Source organism: Megascapheus bottae, chromosome 1 (genome assembly GCF_031878675.1).
Source record: "Megascapheus bottae isolate mThoBot1 chromosome 1, mThoBot2.hap1, whole genome shotgun sequence".
In the NCBI taxonomy this organism is placed as follows: domain Eukaryota; kingdom Metazoa; phylum Chordata; class Mammalia; order Rodentia; family Geomyidae; genus Megascapheus; species Megascapheus bottae.
The window spans coordinates 57,418,987-57,440,467 of NC_143509.1; the positions used below are offsets into that span (position 1 = coordinate 57,418,987).

Sequence of the window (21,481 nt, forward strand, 5' to 3'; positions counted from 1 at the left end):
TCATAAAGCATTTCTTATTAAATGGTTGACATTGCTTACAGTACTTTTTGTTTTTTTTTTAAAAAAAATTTCAGGCTGGGCATGGTGGCTCACGCCTGTAGTCCTAGCTACTTAGGAGGCTGAGATTTGAGGATCTCGGTTCAAAGCCAGCCTGGGCACTAAAGAAGTGAGACTCTGATCTCACTAGAAAATGGGAAGTGGGCCTGTGGCTCCAGGGATAGAGCAGTAGCCTTGAGCTGAAGAGCTTAGGGACCGCGTCCAGGCCCAAAGTTCAAGCCCCATGACTGAAAAAAAGTTTTTTTAGGACAGTAGGAAATTGAGCTTTCATTTTTCAGTGATGGATCCTCTGGGTACTTATGGGCAGTAACATATGGCCATAATTGTTCTGTTGTCTTACTGTATACATCTTGTTTTCCCATTTGGATTTCTTATAACAAGAAGTCATGTGACTTCCCTATTATCTCCCTCAAAATAACAACATAGCTCCTCTAGCAACAAACATACAATGAACAGTTTGTCAGTTGAACACTTACGTAGTTGCTTCATACTTTTTGAGGGTGGAAGCTCGGGTTGTCCTGGAATTAGTCTCTCTGCCTCAGCCTCCTGAGTGCTGGGATTACAGGTGTGTGCCACCATATCAGCTGTACTTTTTTGGTTATACTAGAAAAGAATCCATTGCCCAAATCTGTTTGTTGTTGATTAAAGTTCTTACATTGAGATTACTGAAAACAGAGACCATATTTTGGGTGTTTGGAGACATTTCTAGATTTGGTATCAGAACAAGATATTAAGGAAAAAATACTTCCCTTCTGTGTTTTGCTGTTTTTCAGTCTCTCTTTTAAACTTGAGATAAATAATTTTAATTTTTAGTTTGTATTCACTGTTACATAGGTATAGAATATACTTTTAAAGCTAGAAAACATATGTAAACAGTTGTGTATGTAAAACATATATTTAAAAATCCTCAGAGCTATGAGTGTGGCCTAGTGGTAGAGTGCGCACCTAACCAGCGCCCTGGATTTGATTCCTCGGTACCACATACATTGAAAAATCCAGAAGTGGTGCTGTGGCTCAAGTGGTAGATCTCTGGCCTTGAAAAAGCCCAACTGTGCCCAGGCCCTGAGTTCAAGCCTAGCTCGAAAAAGAAATCCTCTCACTTTGATTTGGCACTTGTAGGTGATGCTTCCAGGAGATTCCCCTCACTGCAAAAGGGTGGGTCAGATCCCTCAGCCAAATGGGTAACATTTTCAGGACAAGGTCTCTGTTTCACATAAACCAGAGCAAAAATCAGAAATCATCTCCAACCATCTCCATAATATTTATAGGTCCAGAAGTAGGCAAAGAGGTTCTTTTCTTTCTTTTTTTTTTTTTTTTTTTGCCAGTTCTGGGGCTTGAACTCAAGGCCCGGGCACTGTCCTTGAACACTTTTGCTCAAGGCTAGTGTTCTGCTCCTTTGCCGGGGCCAGCCGGCAGCAAACCAGGGTTCGCAGATTGGGGTTCCTGAAATAGGGGGCAAGGACTAGGAAAAAATAGAAGAGAGACAGACACACCGGGTCCAGGATGTCTGCAGCCCAAGTAAAGACTGCCTCGTTTATTCAACTCCAGCTTCTCCCTTCTTGAAACCAGGGAACTTCCAACTGTTACTTTCATATGGTAAATCTCAGGTAATTTAAACAGAATAAGGCCATAAAACAATAGGACAATAAAGCTATGGTCTGATGCAAATCAAGGTACAATTTAATTCTACTCTGGCTCCCAACATATCCCCCGTTTTTATTTTAAAAGAAACACAAGTGCAATTTTTACTCTTTCCTATACCTCTAATTATCCTGTCACATTTTCCAAAAATGACTTTGGTCCCTTCATCTAACGGAGATTGATGGGCGGAGATTCAGCTTCTGTGACTTCTTCAAGCTGACTCACGGGGGTTGTCTCTGTGCTTGACCAGGGATCTTAAGAAGCCTAGCCTGTATTATCAAGGGGTTGCAAGGATTAGATATCAGGAATAATAATTTACTCCAAACTAGAGATCATATTTAATATTTAACAACTGCACAAACCATCTTTGGCTACAATAGTGTAACTTACTTAGCACCCATTTGCAAAGGCTTTTTCTTGAATGTCTGGGGAACTAAATTTCTGCAACCTTAACAATGCTTCAGTTGTCAGATCTAAACAGATTAATAGAGACACAAGCCCCAGATCCACAAACTTTCCTGAATTTGTGGCTGGTGTCAAATAAAAAGTTCGCTCAATTAGGACTTTAAACTATCCACTATCACAGAAGATTAACAAGTTCCTGCCCAGTTATGAAAGGCACGGGCATTAGTAAGGCATGCTTACAAACTATTCTATGACCTCCCGGCTCTGATTAATTTGAGTGGCCAAGCACAAGCGACTCTAAGATCTGACACCATCTCTGCCATCCAAGCAGAGGCTTTCGTGTCCCAGCAGTGTCTCTCCACACAGGGATAAACATGCCATTGGCATTTCACTTTGTTGGTTGCTGTATTTGAACTCGGGGCCTGGGCACTGTCCCTCAGCTCTCCAGCTCTAGGCTAGCACCCTGCCACTATGAGTCCCTAGCTTGGTGCTTGAGTGCTTCCCCCCAGCTTTTCAGCTCAGAGCTAGCATTCTGCCACTTCAAGCTCCAAAGCAACTCTGTCCCAATATCCTGCTGGCAGATTAGACACCACAGTCTCACAGGGACTTTGCTTTGCCCGGGCAGGCTCAAAGCTGCGGCTATCAGATCAATGAGTCCTACAAAAGGCCATGTTACTCCAATTAAAGCAACAAGGTGGTCAACTCAGAAATAGTCTAAGCATGATCTTACCTGGAACCTGGTAAGAGCCAAAATTACATCTGAATAAGGGTTGCTGACCTTCTCCATGGGCCTGCTGGAGATTGCTATAAAGTAACTTACAAGAGTAAGCTGAAATAGCAATTAAGCAACCATTTTGATAGTCCTAATTTTCCTTGTTTCTTTTTTAGAAACAAAACTTTAGGACAACTTTACTTTTAAATTTTGTTCAGAAACCATTTCTACTTTTCTTTAACTTTTACACTTTTTAACTTAAACTCTTAACACTTTGGTCTTTATTTGCATTTGAAAAACCTTTAAGGCTAAAGGAATTCCCTTTGCCTCCAGGCCCCCTATGGCCCAGGTCACTTCCTTTGCCTTTAGAAGAGGCTTTTTGTTTTATTCTGCAGTTTAGATTATTACTGCCTAGAACTCCAGTAACAGTTTAAACTCAAATAACAGTTTTTCCCTAATGCAAGAATTACAAACATCAGTGCACCAAAAGTTATCATCAGACTTCCAGTGTCAGTCTGCAAGAAAAGACAGATAGGCAAAGTTTCTGACATTAATGAACAATTTTACATTTAAATTTCGAATACATGTCTCCAAACTTTAAAGGTAATAAATCCCAAATGCCCTAATACCTCTGGGTTAAACAGGATACAATGTTTACAATGTAAACAGCTCTAAGTATTACAAAACCAGATTTTTTTTTTCAGGATGTTTAGAAAAGTACTTTTTACCAATTTCTCTTTCAACCAATGTAATAATCCTTTGAGACATTGTAAAACATTCAAACCTAATACTTTTCTTGAAGTTTTAAGCTTAGATTTACCCAATTGCCTTTTTGTTTAAGTATAAATTTATCTATTGTTTTATACAAAACGTTGATAATTTAACCTTGAACATGTTCACTCACTCATTCACACACATTCATACTGAAAGATCATAAAGCGTACAAAATTAATATCGGCCGTTCATTTTCCGGAAGTTTGTGTCAAGAGAGCTTTGCCAATTTTACTCTTACAGGTGAGAACCAGGTTCAAAACAAAACTATTTGCAAGGCAACTTAGCTGGAATTTATTTTTCCAGGGCTTGTTACAACTGCAGACATGGGGGAGCGGCCATGCTAGGCCCAGAAATGTTCAAATAAATAACAAGAATGTGTGCTTGAGTACGCACAGAAAAACCATAAGGATCCATACTTAGAAATGGTACCAATTTTAAAGACAAAACTGGACAAGGAAAAATATGTAACACGTACAAGACAGAGAAACGGAGACTTTTAAATAATCAGACATTGACATATAGCAAGAAAATTGGACTCAATCAGATACACTTAACACAAAAAACATGAGCTCAAATGAATGTTTTCATCAAACAGCTATTTTTAGATTTAGACATGTCTTGCTGGTGGGACTCTCAGGTAAGCCTTGTTATCGACAAGAAACTCAGAAGGGGAGGGGGGGGTCAAGGCGTCCCTTGACCACCCAGGCCTCTGTTTTAGGCCCACAGTGCACCTTTTCAAAATAAAATAAAATAAAATAAAACGCAGACATACAGGAGGTTGGCCGACTTCTACTTACCTCTGGAAGCCTTTGCTTTTCACCTGGGCATCTTTTACAAAAAAGGTTATTAAGAAGAGGGATGGTAAAAACAAAATAATGTCACATATTAAATTGTGTAGAGTCAATGAATATGTTAAAAGGTCCCTACATAATAGTAAAAGGAGGAGAAACACAGCTCATATGAATGTGTGGAACAAGTGGATCAGTAGCAGTCCCAATTAACATGCACAAATAACTCAGGTCCTTCCCACGTCACAGGATGCACCACTGGAGGGTTGGGGGTGTAGGCCCAGGGAGTCGATGCTTGGATGGCCACTGTCACTCTACACGATCCAAACACAGCGTTCAGGCAGCCAGCGGGCATCATTTTCTCCTTGTGAAAAAACACATACGTGCCCTCGACCCCAGGTTAGAACAGGATCGGGTCCGTGCCAAGTACCAGCTAGGGGATCCTTCCACTTTACTAAGGCAAAAGCACGCTGCTCTCTTTTTTTCCCAGAATCGCTGAGCAGCAGATAAATTATTTGAATCCAAATTCAAAAAATTTAAAACAAATAAAGCATGATTAAGTATATTCACAGGGGTAGCGGGATACGACTCTCCTTTCTGTATTTTAGCAATTTGATGTTTTAATAATCCATTAGCTCTCTCCACGATGCCTTGACCTTGAGGATTGTAAGGAACGCCTGTAATATGAGTGATATTATAGGAATGGCAGAAGGATTGAAATGCTCGGCCTGCATAGCCAGTGCCATTATCTGTTTTTATTTGCGAGGGAATCCCCATCACAGCAAAGCATCGAATGCAGTGAGAAATACAATGTTTAGTGGCTTCCCCAGCAAGGGGGGTGGCCAGGATAAAATTAGAATAAGTATCTACATATTTTAATCGGCCAAATGATGGAACATGTGTGACATCCATCTGCCAAATGTGATTAGAAAGCAGTCCTCGTGGATTTATACCTAAATGGGGGGCTGGTGAAAAAGGGACACAGTTGGAGCAAGTCTTAACTATTTGTCATGCTGCTTCTCTAGATAATTTAAACTGTCGGTGCAAGGCTCGACTGTTTTGATGGTGGATGGCATGTGACTGCTTAGCAAGTTCAACCTGAGTTAAGTAAACTCTGGTGGCGGAGTCAGTAACCGCATTGCCCTCACTTAAAGGGCCAGGAAGATTAGTGTGAGCTCAAACGAAGCCAAAAAAACAGGGGTGGTTGCGAGAACAAAGCAAAGTTTGTACTTGGCGAAATTGGGTCTGAATATTGGAGTTAATAGTTCCAATAAAGGGAACAGTTTCTATGACTTGAAGAGCACGAATTACATATTGACTGTCTGAGTATAAGTTAAAGGGCTCGTCTTGTAACAGGACGAGTGCTTGTAAAACAGCCTCCAATTCCACCTCTTGGGCGGAGGAAAAACCCGTAACCCAAGATTGAGTTTTCCCATTAATGGTCAAAGCAGCCGTTCCATTAGAGGATCCATCTGTAAATACCAAAGCGGCAGAAGATAAAGGTGAGGTCTGTACTATGGAAGGAAATAGAAATGTATGACACGCAGCAAATTGGAGAAGTTTGTTAGACGGGTAGTGATGCAAAATTTTTCCCGTATAATTGGCCCAAGCAATGGCCCAAGGATCGCAATGGGCGAATAGCCAATCTTGTTGTTGTAGATTATATGGGACACAGATAAAATGAGGTTCCTGACCTAAATATTTACGGGAATCCACTCGGCACATATGTATCAGATTAGCTACCAATTCGTAGTAGGGGGTCAGCACTTTGCCGGGTGTTGATGGTAGATAAAGCCATAAAAGTGGGCCATCCTGCCACGATACAGCAGTTGGGGAGTGAGAAGTAGCTAAAATGTAAACTCCCCATGGTTTAGAATAGTCACAATAGGTCACTTGTTGCTGGGAAATTGCCTTTTCTACAATTTGGATGGCCCTCCTGGCGTCAGGATTTAATTCGCGTAAAGATGTAGGGTTGGTATCTCCTTTTAAGAGATCAAAGAGGGGTTTTAACTCTCCTGTGGAGAGCTTTAGATAAGGCCGAAGCCAATTTCTATCTCCTAAGAATTGCTGAAAATCATGAAGAGTTCTTAAGTGTGAAGTTTTTAATTGTATTTTTTGGCTTTTAAAATAGTGTGGGCCTAATATATGGCCTAGATACGTAAAAGGGGGGTGTTCCTGAACCTTTTCAGCTGCTATTATAAGGCCAAAGAGGCTCAGATCTTGCTTTAGTTGTCCAAAGGCTTGTCATACGACGATAGGCTCAGAACAAGCCAACAAGATGTCATCCATATAATGAACAATATAAACAGAAGAAAATTTTTCACGAGTGGAAGAAATGGCTCTAGCTACAAAACTTTGACATAAAGTTGGGCTATTTGCCATGCCCTGTGGAAGCACAAGCCAGTGATATCGCTTCATGGGTTCTTTAAAATTAACAGAGGGGACGCTGAAGGCAAAGTGCTTACAGTTTTGAGGCGCCAGGGGTATAGTATAGAAACAATCCTTCAAATCTATAATAATCTTATAAGTATCCTTTGGGATTGCCATGGGTGAAGGCAAGCCAGGCTGTAGGGCACCCATCAGTTCCATTGTCGCGTTCACTTTTCTCAAATCCTGTAACAGCCTCCATTTACCTGACTTTTTCTTTATAACAAAAATTGGAGAATTCCATGGAGAGTTAGAAGGGGCCACATGTCCTAAGTCCAGCTGTTCCTGTACCAGCTGCTGTACTGCAATGATCTTTTCTAGTGAAAGAGGCCACTGTTCGACCCATACCGGTTGTTCAGAGAGCCAATTTATGGGATCAGCATGAGGGGCACGACAAACAACAGCTCCCGTTAAGGAATACCCTCATCCTTGTCTCGTAGGGTGAGACTGGGGTTGGAGTGGCTCTAGCTCCCCCTGTGCTGCTCAGCCTAGTCCCCTAAAGGGGAGGAGGCCTTGATCCAGTAACTGCTTAGTGACCGCAGCACTAGGACTGAACATATACACTCCCATTTTTTCCATGATATCACGACCCCATAAATTAATTGGCAGATGATCCAGGACAAATGGCTGAAAATGACCAGAGTGCCCTTCCTCATCTCTCCAAACAAGGATCGCACTGCTCTGCTGTGGGTCAGTTGCTTGCCCAACCCCCTGTAGGGAAGTCATAGAGGTTGTCAGGGGCCATTGGGCTGGCCAATGTTTTTTAGATATCACAGACACATCTGCTCCAGTGTCTAATATTCCTTTAAAGGGCTTTTCTTGTATAAATAAAGTCATCTCAGGCCTCTCTTGTTTTATGCTTTGTACCCAATAGATATCTGAAGATCTAAATCCTCTCTGTCCACATGGGGAATTAGCAGTCTCCCCGGGAGGTAAAGGCACAAGTATTAGTTGTGCTAATTTTTGACCGGCTGGGATCAATACCATGTGTTTCGGGGCAGAGGCCATAACTTTGATTTCTCCAGTAAAATCCTGGTCAATTTTGCCAGGTGTAATCTGTATCCCTTTTAGGGCTGAGCTACTTCGCCCTAACAGCAATCCAGCCACTCCCGGGGGAAGGGGCCCAAGACCCCCGTGGGGAGAGCTTGTGTCCCCATCTCTGGGGTCAATACTGAGCAGGTGGAGGAACAGAGGTCCAATCCTGCACTGCCTGGGGTGGCACGGAGGAGGCTGGAGACTGATTTTGGGGGGTTGTTAGAAGATGCACTTGTGGCTGAGAAGAGGGAGGGACTGCCCCATGGTTTTGCGGGGCCAGGGGCTGGCCCCTTCTCCAGTTTCCCGAAAACGGGCGGCCATTGCGATTTGTTGCTGACTTGCAATCTTTAGCCCAGTGCTTCCCTTTACCACAGCGTGGACATGTGCCAGGTGATTTTTCTCTCTTTAACCTGGCCTGGCGTGGACATTGCATCATCTAATGTCCTATTTGTCCACAAGAAAAGCAACGCCCTGGGGGTCTAGCATCCCGAGAATGCCGCTGACCTCTATATTTTAGAAATTCAGTAACAGTCTTTCCTTGAGGAGCGGCGGCTAAAGTAAGGCCTTGTACATGGGAGGGTCCAATATCAGCACACAGTGAAATAAAGTCCGTGATTCCTCCCTTATTCCTATGGGGTCTGATAGCCGCCTGACAGGCGGCGTTGGCATTTTCATAGGCTATGTGTCTAACTATAATCTTCCTTGCGTTCTCATCTTGTACTAGGCGGTCTGCAGTCTCCATTAATCGAGACAAAAATTCTAGACAAGGTTCATTCGGTCCCTGTTTAACTTCTACTAGATTTTTTGTACGATTGGAATTGCATAACCTTTTCCAAGCCTCTCTCGCCACAGCATTTATTTGTAAATAGGCCTCCTTTGCATAACCCAATTGATCTTCAGTGTTTTTATAGGTTCCCTCTCCTAACAACTGATCAACAGTGTAAGGCAGGTTCTTAGACCTATTTGTTTCAATTTTAGCCCGACACTGTGCAGTGAACTCTGTCTCCCATAATAAGTACTCTCCTGCACTAAGGCATGCTCTGGCAAGCCGCTTCCAGTCATTTGGGCATGCAATACCAGCACACGCGGCCTCCAATATTACTTGAGTAAAAGGGGCAGTTGGCCCATATTGGGAGCAGGCACTCTTTAAATCCTGTAATAGTTTAACAGGAACAGGTTGATAGTATACTTGTTCATCATGATCAACTAAACTAGGGAAGCATCGAGGCCCTGAAATATCTTCCCTCTCTCTAGCAGCCTGAGTCAGGTTTAATTGCGATGCACTGTGCCTGGTTGTAGTGCCTGTTAAAAGGGACTTGTTGCTAGGGCCTTTAGGCTTGCCTAAAGGTTGAAAAAGGGATTGAGGCTGTAAGGCTGCAGCCAGAGGCAGTGGGTGTGAGGGGTAAGGTTTAGAATCAGACACCATAGTGGCCTGAGGGTCATCTTTCTTTCCTACTTCTGGGGGGGCTCTCTGCTCCATCCGCATTTTCGATAGAAAATGTAGCATTTCTTCTAACTTCTTCTCCATCGTAGCCATCTGGCCCTCCATTGACTCATCATAACTTTCCTTCTTGATATTCAAACCTGAATTCTGATACTCAATATCTACTGGTTGTTGTTCCCTTTTCAAGATCTCACTTAGACTCTCTTGGGCTGCGGCATATGGCTCAGCCTCAGGTTTTTCAGAAGGGTCCTTTAACTCATAAATTTCCCTTAATTCAAGATTAAGTTCAGCATTCTCATGTTGAGGATCTATGCATTCACTTACTAAATTCCATACATCAATAGCCTCTACTGGGGTCTTTTCGGGGCCATATACATTATAATATTCTTGAATTCTTTTTCCTATCTGCTGCCAGGTTTTTTGGAATTCCTCCTCTATAAACCTCGGGCATGCCTCCTCGACAAACTGTAGGAAGCTCTGAAGCACCCCTTTTTCCACCCACGTTCCGTGGGCTTCAAGTAGGCCTGTTAAGATCGGTACATATGACTTATGGCTATTAACTTGACCCATAATTTTTACTCCTGACTATACACTCTCTTTAGATCCTCTCTTAATAGTCCTACGATGTGTTACTCACCACAAGGAGGGGTCCTTCACCTTCGTCCCAGATTTTCAGGGTCTCTGTTCGGGCGCCAGTTGCCGGGGCCAACCGGCAGCAAACCAGGGTTCACAGATTGGGGTTCCTGAAATAGGGGACAAGGACTAGGAAGAAATAGAAGAGAGACAGACACACCGGGTCCGGGATGTCCGCAGTCCAGGTAAAGACTGCCGCGTTTATTTTTCACTCCAGCTTCTTCCCTCCTTGAGACCCAGGGAACTTCCAGGTGTTACATTCATATGGTAAATCTCAGGTCATTTAAACAGAATAAGGCCAGAAAACAATAAGACAATAAAGCCATTGTCTGATGCAAATCAAGGTACAGTTTGATTCCACTCTGGCTCCCAACAAAGCTGGGAGCTAGAGATAGTAGCCATCTGGTACCTACAAGGTCGGACTTGTAAGGGCCAGCAAACTAGGGCAGATGTCAACCAATCACAAGTCTGTTACCATGGAGATCCCCCTAGATTCATATCTGGCCTAAAACCATCCTCCTAAAATGACAGCCAGCTAGACTGACCAATGATTAGCCACGACCCCTTTCCTGCTTTGTATTGCACCAATCATTTAATGAAATTACAGTATAAATTTCCCGCGTGGCATATTGATTTGTTGCTATTACTTGCTGGGGCCTTCCCCCTACCAAAAAATGTATAAAAGGGGCTATAATCTTGTGCTCGGGGCCTCTGGTCTGCACTCGACTATCCGTGTGCACAGACCCCTGCTCGAGCTCATCAATAAACGACTCATTGCAATTTGCATTGATCTTTGGTCTCTGGCTATCAGGGGGGGGGCTTCAAGTTTCTGGGCACAATAATAAAAGTCTCAGAGATTTTTGTGGACTTTTGTGCCCAGGATGGTTTTGAATTGCTATCCTGAGATCTCAGCCTCTTGAGGAGCTAGGATTGTAGGTGTGAGTCACCGGTGCCCAGCTTAATTTATACGATAATATTTTAAAATTGTATAATATACAATTATATTACTTTACACTATTTATTATATAACCATGCAATTTGTAATTCACACATTATATATAAATTATATAAAATTTGTTACAGGGGAAGGAGGGCTAAAGAATTCTGAGCCAGGCGCTGTGCTCCCTCCCCAAAAAAAGGTTATATTGTTAAAAAAAAAACTTGGAGACTAAAGGTATAAAGACACAAAAGTTTATAAAACCTAAATAGCTTTATGTGACTAGAAGTGTGCTTATATTTACTAAAATATATTGACTAAGTTTAAATTTCTTTTTTTTTTTTTTTTGGTTTATCATGGGGTTTGAACTCTGGGCCTCAGCACTGTCCCTAAGTTCTTCAGCTCAAGGCTACTGCTGTACCCCTTGAGCCACAGCACTACTTCCAGTTGTCAATTGGAGATAAGAATCTCTTGGACTTTCATGCCTGGGCTGGCTTTGACTCGAAATCCTCTTGAGCAGCTAGGATTACAGGCATGAGCTACTGCGCCCTGTGAATTTAAATTTCTAGAACACAGCCAGAAACCAACTGGATTATCACAGCCAAATAGTCAAACTCAAGCCCTGAATGCGACGAAGGGGAAATTTCAGTCTTAAACTCATCTGCTACTCCTTACCTACTGTATTTTTACTTAGTTTTATTTACTCCTTTGTTTTATTACCTGTTCTTGGACATCTTCAAACTCTGAGCTGAGCAACTCTATGAAGATGGGCACTGCTCCTGCCTGAATCACAATTCGGGTCTGAAGGGAATTTCCTGAAGCAATGTTTGTCAGTACCCAAGCTGATTCAAACTGGAAAAACAAAAATAATATTCATCATCCTAGCAACTTCAAATCTTGCTCATCATGACTTCTGTATATAAAGAAGAGTGTGAGATTGTTATTTGCATATCACTTATTAGCTGAATACCATCACTAATTTTACACTAGTACTGGGACTTGAACTCAGGGCTTTGTGCTCTAGCTTGGTTTTTCTGTTCAAGGCTGGTGCTTTATTACTTGAACCTCACTTCTACCACTGATCATAAATCTCAAGTCAAGGTATAATTAACATACGACCATAAAAAAGAAATGTTGCATAAGATATCAAATGGTTTCCTAAGATTCAAATGAAAACAAAAACTAAATGAAAAATAATGTACATAAATATAGCACCAATTCCATTTCCATTTCCCTCCCCCCACACCCACCCCTCATCTTGTTTTCCCCCCTTCCCTATCCAATTTCAAATATCCAAATATAAATATATCTGATATATCAGGTAACAAAGTGAGATACTGTAACAATATGAGATAACCAAGGGACAGCAAAAGAGATGAGAGATAACATAGTACCTTAAGAACAACGTTCAATCATTTATATGGCTTATGTTTCTATATCCTAAAGGTCCTTTCATTTAAAATGGGGACCAAGACATGTGAAAGGGTATCAATGTATGTGAATTAATGCACCTTCTATCTGGCAAATATCATGTAACCCTTCTATTAATTACAATAAAAAATATATGAAAAAAATTGAGAGACAGCATCTAGGCCCTGAGTACAAGCCTCAGAATTCACAAACACACACACACACACACACACACACACACTCACACACACACACAGAGGGTCATCTTGGAGCCTGAAGTAAGGCGTGGGTGCTGTCCCTGAGCTTTTATGAGCTTTTGTGTAAGGCTAGCATCTTCTGTTTCAGCCATAGCTCCACTTCCAGTTCATAAAGCTATTCTTGATCCTTCCATTTCAGAGAGACTCTCTCCTTCTCCTAGGCTATCTAGAGGAAGGCTTGTCCATCTTCTAACTCATTATTTGTCTCCTAGCATTCAACATTCTGTAATTTACAGATAATTTTTACATCTGTCTCTTATAGTTATCATTTTCTTTCCTTTTTGAACCGGTATTGGGATTTGAACTTAACTTTTGCTCAAGGCTAGTGCTTTACCTCGAGTCACACCGCTTTCTCTGGTTTTGTTTTTGTTTTTTTTTTTTTTTAAGTAGAGATATCACTCCCACAGATTTTTCTACCCAGGTTGACTTGGATCTTTTATCCTCAGATCTTAGCCTCCTTAGCAGCTAGGATTACAGGTGTGAGCTAGCAGCCATTAGCTATAATCATTTTACAGACAAAGAGGTAGTCTCTTAAGAGGCTCAGGTCCAAACCAGATCTCCTAGAGTTCCCTCCTCTTTTTTTTGGTTGGGGCAGGGGAGGGTGTTATGGGGCTTGAACTCTGGGCCTCGAAGCTGTCCCTGAAATTTTCAGCTCAAGGCTACCGTCCTACCCTTGAGCCACAGCCCCACTTCTTGTTTTCTAGTGATTACTTGGAGATGAGTCTCGTGGCTTCGTAGTGCCTGGGCTGGTTTTGAACTCTGATTCTCAGATCTCAGCCTGCTGTGTAGCTAGGATGAGGATCATAGGCATCAGCCATTGAGCCCGACTAGAGTTCCCTCTACTTCATTTCCACTGCCACTGAGCCATTGAATATTATATCTCTACCCATTCAATTTCCATTAAAAGAATATAGTTATGAGAACTAATTTTTCACCAGCACTCACCAGGATGAGGTTATCCAGTGGTTTCAAACCTAGCCCAGCTGTAAAACAGACTATGGAGCTTTCATAAAAAGGTGTGCTTAGCCTACAGCCAGAGTTTTTGCATCAAAATCCTTAGATCTGGGGCATATATGATTTCTCCTTTCTCTCTGTCCATCTCTCCCTGCTTGTTTAGGTGATTCTAGTGATTACTCAGATAACAGTAGCACTGGGTTAACCTGTTTATCTGGTATTACTGAGACGTGTTTTGTATAATTTTTTTTTTTTGGTGGGTCATGGGGCTTGAACTTGGCCTGGGCAGTGTCCCTGAGCCCTTCAGCTCCAGGCTACTGCCCTACCCTTGAGCCAAGCCCCACTTCCTGTTTTCTAGAGGTTAATTGGAGATAAGGGTCGCAGGTCCTTTGGTGCCTGGGCTGGCTTTGAACCTTGATCCTCAGATCTCAGCCTCCTGAGTAACTAAGATTACAGGCATGAGCCACCATGCCCAGCTTTTGTATAATTTTTTTTTTTGTCAGTCCTGGCTTGAGCTCAGGGCCTGAGCACTGTCCTTGAGCTTTCTCAAGGCTTAGATCTCTACAACTTGAGCCACAGAAGCACTTCTGGCTTTTTTCTATGTATGTAGTACCGAGGAATAGAACCTGGCTCTTTGTGCATGCTAGGCAAGCACTCTACCCCTAGGCCAAACTCCCAGACTCTTATATAATTATTAATAAATAACTTCATTCTGGTGTTTAAGGTAGAAAGTATGAGCTAATATATATATATATACATATATATATACATATATATATGTATATATATATATATATATATATATTTGCTAGTCCTGGGCTTGAGCTCAGGGCCTGAGCACTGTTCTTGGGCTTTTTCAAGGCTAGAGCTCTACCACTTGAGCCACAGCACCACTTCCGGCTTCTTCTACTTTTGTGGTACCATGGAATCGAACCCAGATCTTTATGCATGCTAGGCAAGCACTCTATCACTAGGCCAAACTCCAGGACCTGGTTTAGATAGCTTTTGAAGGACAAACGTTCTGGTTTTCATCTCTATCTATCCATTTATCTATCTACCTATCTATCTACAAGATCACAGTATGTATACATACTGGCCTCGAACTCACAATCCTGCTGTTCATGTGCTAGGATCAGAAGGGTGAAAATCATGCCTGGTGCAGAATTTATGAATGGAAAAACTCTCTAGACAGCCATTTGTGAATGAACTACTCACATTGTGGATCATCTACTGCAACCTAGCTGTTCCCTGTTGGTATCATGAAATTAGACTGAGCAAGATTAGAATCACGGTGAGGGTAGAAAGCAGGCTGATAATATCCTAGCAGGAGCACAGTGAATTTCTTTTGGCTTAATTATTCATCTCTTTTTCATTAGTTGAGATGATCAAGAACAGAATGAGTCCGTGGTAGGAGACTGTACTTTTAGACCAGTGAGTTTCTTACCATTGTTATTATTGAGCCTGTGTGAGTTGAACTTTGTCATTTCAGCATTGAAAGCCTAGAGCAAAAAGAAAATACAAAAAGAGTCATAAGCAGAGCTTATAACCACGGTCACCAAAATCTGTTTCTTTTCCCTGTACACGCCACACATGATCTTGCTGATGTTGCCAATCCCCCTTTTCCAGCCACACATCCAAAATAGGCTTTAGAAAAGTTCTAGCAAGCCGGGCATGGTGGCTCACACCTGTAATCCTAGCTATTCAAGGGGCTGAGATCTGAGGATCAAGGTTCAAAGCCAGCCCGGGTACAAAAGAATTTGAGACTCTTATCTCCAATTAACCCCTAGAAAATGAGAAATGAGGCTTGGCTCAAGGGTAGAGCAGTAGCCTTGAGCTGAAGAGCTCAGGGACAACACCCAGACCCAGAGGTAGGACAGTAGCCTTGAGCTGAAGAGCTTAGGGATAGCTCTCAGGCTGAGTTCAAGCCCCATGACCCATTAAAGAAAAAAAAAAGAAAGAAAGAAAAGTTCTAGCAAAAACAATTGCACAATCTATTTCAACATCTAAGGGAAACATGTACAGGAAAGATGGCGGGGGGGGGACACCAAAATCTAGTATAAGAAAGCATTTATATAACAAAGCAAACATATAATAACATATATTAATGTCCTGTTTACTACAGTCACTGTTATGTTGTCCTGAATTAGAAATGAATTTCAAGTACAATCATCTTTAAAATGTTATACATTCATCAAACTGTATAAATAGAATAAATGGTTTGTTTTATAAGAGTTAGTTCCTGTAAAGTACTTAAATTTGTACTTGACACATAGTAAGGACCCAGTATTTGTTATTTTTATATGACAGTATATAAAAAAAGATTAATGTGTAGATCCTTTCTCCTACATCTTCCTTGTTCAAGACAGAGTTGGCACGAATTAATTTAGTGGACAGATGGTTATTAATGAGGTAGTAAATGTGCTTCACATGTGAACTTGAACAATGAAGTTTCTTTCTCTCTCTCTCTCTCTTTCTTTTTCTTTCTTTCTTTTTGTTGGTTGTGGGACTTGAATTCTGGGCCTGGGCTTTGTCCCTGAGCTCTTCAGCTCAAGGTAACCACCTTACTTCTTGAGCCACAGTGCCACTTCTGGTTTTCTGGTTGTTCACTGAAGATAAGAGTCTCCTCGAGGGGCCAGGAGTTTGGCCTAGTGGTAGAGTGCTTGCCTAGCATGCACGAAGAGCCAGGTTCAATTCCTTGGTACCGCATACACAGAAAAAAGCCAGAAGTGGTGCTGAGGCTCAAGGGTAGAGCTCTAGCCTTGAGAAAGTCCAAGGACAGTGCTCAGGCCCTGAGAACTGGCAAAAACAAAAAACAAAACAAAACAAAAAAACCTCCAAAACACAGTCTCCTGGAACTTTCTGCCTGGCTGGCTTTGAACCATGATCATCAGATCTCAGCCTCCCGAGTAGCTAGTGTTACGGGCATGAAGCACTGCACCCAGCTCCTTAAATTTCTTAATCTATGGTGAATTTGCTTCAAAAGTTGTATTTTAGCTACTATTTCCAAAAGGCCCTGTTCTTTCTGTATTTAGTTAGATGGCATTTCCTTGTCCTAGCCATTCAAAAACTTGAAAGTAAAACAAGGTAACAGCATCTACTGATAAAGAGCTGACATACACATGGATGACAAATCTCTCGGGAAGGTAATTCAAAAGCAGAATGGGTTGTGTGATTAGAAAGAATTCTGTGAGATTTTTAGACCGAACATGAAGGAAAACATGAAGCAAGCACCTTGAAGAAAAATTATGTGTCTGGCGCCAGTGACTCACACCTGTAATCTTAGCTACCCAGGAAACTGAGATCTGAGGCTCACAGTTCAAAGCCAGCCCAGGCATTAAAGTCCATGAGACTCCGAACTCCAATTAACCACCAGAAAACCAGAAGTGGTGCTGTGGCTCAAAGTGTCAGAATGCTAGCCTTGAGCTGAAAGAGCTCAGGGACAGTACTCAGTCCAGAGTTCAAGCCACACCACTGAGAAAAAAGAGGGGGGGGCGGGTTGAGGGATAGGGAGAGAGGGAAGGACAAAATAAAGTAAGAAAGAAAGAGAAAGAAAGAAAATGTTTGGTGCAAGCAAATGATCATCTGCAAGGAGCTCAGAAAAGTGGAGTGAAATGCTATGAATTTGGCGGTGGTGTTCTACCTCTGTCTGCTAGTGAACAACATCTGATCTGAGAGATGGCGACAAGGAGATGATAAAAGATCTTTCAGAATACGTTGCTTCTTATTTTGACACGCAATGACTCAAGACACTGTCTCCTATCTACTTCCGTGAGTTCCTCTGTGTCTCTCTGATAGAGCCACTTCCCTTATCTGGAAGGCCACTTCATCCTCATCACAACTTAAGAGCAGATCCCAAACTCACAACTCCTAAAAGAATCGCTACTGTGTTACTATATTCTACTCTTTCCATAAAGTTACATATATGTAAGTATTATTTTCATTTATATTCATAGATTGTTCCACAAATATTGATTGGTTTGTCTCCCTTAGTGAAATTTTCCAAATGTCATGTCCAATAGGTCTGGACAAGGTGGCACATTCCTATAATCCCAGCTCAGGAGGAAGAAATCAGAACGATCATGGCTAAAGTCAGTCCAGGCAAAAAGTTAGTGAAACCCACTACCCATCTCAATTTAAAATCAAATGGGGGGTGTATATCTGTAATCTCAGCTACCTGAGAGGTGTATGTAAGAAGGTCGAGGCCTAGGCCATCAACCCTGATGGGCCAGCTCAGTTGGTTACGGCGTGGTACTAAGAATAAGGCCCAGGCCTGTCCTGGACAAAAAGCACAATTTTATATCTAAGAAATAACTGAAATCCAAAACAGGGTTGGAGGCATGACTCAATTGACAGAGCACCTGTCCAGCAGTGAGAGGTCCTGAGCTAAAACCCTGCACAGCCAAAAATAAAAGAAAAGAAAAAAAGAATACAATTAAATAATGTTGTTTTAATTCTTTATGACACCAAAACGATTATTATTTATATTTATTATTATAAACCTGTACTAATAATGTGCCAAGCTCCATGGTAAGCACTTATAGGTCTAGATCTAAGATGTAAGTGTCTGAAAAGACATGAAGTACTGATTTGAATACTGATATTCAAATCCAGATGGCCAAGCTCTGAAGCCCACACACTTACCTCCAACAAGGTGCTTCCTACATAGTCTCAGATTGTAAATGCTCTAAAATCTCTCAGTACAGGATCCACTTGAGCAGTGCTGGAAAACAGGAAAATAATTACCTTCTGCTGTTCAGTGCAGGCCTGGTCAAGCTGGACCCTTGTATTGAAGGGAGAAGTAGCTTCCTGACTCTTCTGGAGGTCCACCTCACTCCTCCCTAGGAAGAATTCTGAAGCAGTTTTGAAAGCAGCAACAGTGTGTGACTCGTTGCTCACCAGGTGAATTTCCTTCAAATGACCAAGGAATGGATGTCTTTGTAAATAATCACAGATTGTCTCTAAAATAACATTTGCACACAAATCAACAGGGACTTGATAAATTCCAGAGCCCAGAGCTGGTATAGCTATTGTTTCAATGGGCACCCTTCCATCGATAGCTTGGTCCAGAATATTTCTGATAGCAGTTTTTAGCTTCTGGGTAGATAGCTCTCGACCCAGCACGTACCACTGAGGGCCAACAGCATGGATAATCATTTTGCAGGGAGGCTTCCCTGGTCCGGTGAGAGCTATCCCACCAACTGGTACTTTACCATGGACAGCCACAAATCTTCTGCTCTCCTCTTGGATGTCAGGGCCGCCAGCTCTTTGCAGGGCCCCTGTCAGGCGCTCCAGCTTGGCAAAGGTCTTCATTGGCTGCATTCAACACAGCATCAACCGCGTGTTTGGTGAGGTCATCCTTCCAGACAGATAACTCCAGTCCAGAGTCCAGTCTTTTTCTGAAGACTGGCTCAACAAGACATTTGCTGTTTCCTTCCAGAGCTGGAGAGGAAAGGGTATAGACACAGCCGAAATTCTTTAGAAGGACTTCATCTAGCAGACTATCATCATTATTTTTTAAAAGTGGAATGACATCACGACTAACAGGAACTAGCCAAGTATCCTTTTTTCCAAGAGATCTGGCATCTGCAAAAGAAGACAAAAATAATAAAGGAATGAGCAAAAATTCTTTTGAAATCCTTGAAAAAAAAGGTGAAAAAGATGACAGCCAGGCATTAGTGGCTCACCCCTATAATCCTAGCTACTCAGGATGCTGAGGTCTGAGGATCATGGTTCAAAGCCAGCCTGGACAGGAAAGTCTGTGAGATAATTATCTCCAATTAATCACTAGAAAACTGGAAATGGTGTTGTGGCTCAAAGTGGTAGAGTGCTAGGCTTGAGTACAAAGCTCAGGGACGGTGGCCAAGGACCTGAGTTCAAGCCCCATGACAGACAGGCAGACAGACAGGTGCATACACACAAACACACACACACACACACACACACACACACACACACACACACACACACACACACACACAATGTCAGATGTCATTTCTCTTCACATTTCTCTTCTTCATTTACAAAAGAGAGATGGATTTCCTCTAGCCTCCTCACCGATTCCTTTTACTCATCTAGACTGTGCCTGGCACTTGGTTAGCATTCCATAGAAACGTTTTTGTACACCAGAACACCATTATTATGTCTCAGAGAATAAGGCCAGTCCAATCCTAAAATGCATGAACAAGGTACATTCGTGCCTCCAGGGGGCACTGCTGCTTTGAAAAAGAAGAGGGTTGCTGCTGAGGGTTTGCTGAGGGGTGCTGGTAGGCTTTAGCTTGTTTCAACCAGGCTTAAAGGCCCAGGAGTAGACCCCTTCAGGGTGGGGAGAATGGAGTGGTCTCCATCTAACCCCAAAGAAATTGGAAACAAGGAATTACATTGCCTAAAATAGTCAATCTCTTCCATTTAAAACATAACAATAAGCTGGTGGCTCCTGCCTCTAACCTTAGTTACTCAGAAGGCTGAGATCTGAGGGTTGAAGTTTGAAGCCAACCAAAGCAGAAAAACCCTTGAGATGCTTATCTCCAATTACCAAAAGGCTGGAAGTGTAAGTATGGTTCAAGTGTTAGAGCACCAGGCTTGAGGAACAAAAATAAAGCTAAGAAGAAGAAGAAGAAGAAGAAGAAGAAGAAGAAGAAGAAGAAGAAGAAGAAGAAGAAGAAGCAGCAGCAGCAGCAGCAGCAGCAGCAGCAGCAGCAGCGGCGGCGGCGGCGGCAGCGGCAGCAGAAGCAGAAGTAGATTTTAAAATGCAAGCTTTCTCCTCTCTGGATCTTCAAGACCCATGCAGGAGTTGTGTTATACAAGGTGGCCATTGGCCACATGAAGTGACTAAGCCCTGGGCATGAGATCACTGGGAAATGAGATGTAAAGTCCAGTGTACAAAACACTAAGGGACAAAAACTTAACCCAAAAAAAAAGAAAAGAAAAGAAAAGAAAAGAAAAAAGAAAGAAAAGAATAAACTATCCCATTGCTTGCTGAAGTGATTACAATTTAGGGATATTGCGTTATATAATATCAATAAAATTAATTCACCAATTCACCTTTTACTTTCATCTTTCTTTGCTTTTTGTTTGTTTGTTTTTGTCTGTGTCAGTGGTGAGTCTTGAACTCAGAGCCCTGGGCTCTTATCCCTATCCTTTCTTTTTTTGCTCAAGGCTGGAGCTCTACCACTTGAGCCACAGCTCCCCGTTCATCTTTTCTATAATTAATTGGAGATAAGATTTTCAAGTTTTTTTTTTTTTTTTTTCTGCTTGAGCTTCAAACTGTGACCCTCAAATCTCAGCCACCTCGGTACTCAGAATTGCAGACAAGGCCCACCAGTGCCCAACTTGTGCCTGTTTTGGTTTCTGGTTTTGTTAATACAAATGAAAATATCGCTAAGAACGTTAAAAGTTACCTGTGTGGCTCTCACTGGTCCCAGGCCCTTCTCATCTCCTCCCAGGCCTCTCTGCCCCCCTAGTATCAGATGCTCCCTTCACAATCCAGCCCCAGCACTGGAGATTCTGCTAGAAACTTCCTCTACAGGGTCTGCAAGAGACTGGCGCCCTTTACCAGCCCGGGAGGCCAAAGGTCCTCTCATCTCTAGCTCCAAAGGCTGTGGACAACAAGCAGTGTTGGTGGCCAACTCCAGGAGTGAAGGCCAGGCGGCTCCAGTGCCAGTCTAATGGGCACTGCTGCAGGGGGGCAGCGGGTAAGAAGTCACCATGCAGACAAGCCAACCCCATTAAACGCACGCGTTTCGTTAAGGAGGGAAGGATTTAAAATGAATTACATCCTGGTGACAATTAATAGTAATACCGGATTCAAAGCACAGAAAAGCAGAGGAAACTCTACCTGCCTCCTTTTTTACATCCTCCTGGCACTGGGGACCCCTTGTCTTTGCTGGCTCCCCCCCCCCACCCGTGCACTCCCACCTCTAAGCCTGCAAGCTGGGACCCCAAGTTTCCCGGGACCTCCTCTCCTGCCCTCCCCCCGCACTCCCCCCCCGGGGGGGCACAGAAGCTTCT

The 21,481-nt window shown here is 42.5% G+C and overlaps 1 protein-coding gene across 1 annotated transcript in view; it reads right to left on the minus strand.

Annotated features, from left to right (window-relative positions):
* Nucleotides 1–1,153: 1,153 nt before the first annotated feature.
* The window catches only part of LOC150069243 (protein mono-ADP-ribosyltransferase PARP9-like), a 107,166-nt gene continuing 86,838 nt past the window's right edge, over nucleotides 1,154–21,481 (minus strand). The window contains exons 4-7 of the mRNA XM_090330751.1: nucleotides 18,218–18,721; nucleotides 14,896–14,973; nucleotides 11,574–11,705; nucleotides 1,154–1,261 (exon numbers count right to left, since the gene is read on the minus strand). Coding sequence (XP_090186877.1) covers nucleotides 1,154–1,261; nucleotides 11,574–11,705; nucleotides 14,896–14,973; nucleotides 18,218–18,721 — 822 coding nt within the window. The remainder of the gene's footprint in view (nucleotides 1,262–11,573; nucleotides 11,706–14,895; nucleotides 14,974–18,217; nucleotides 18,722–21,481) is intronic.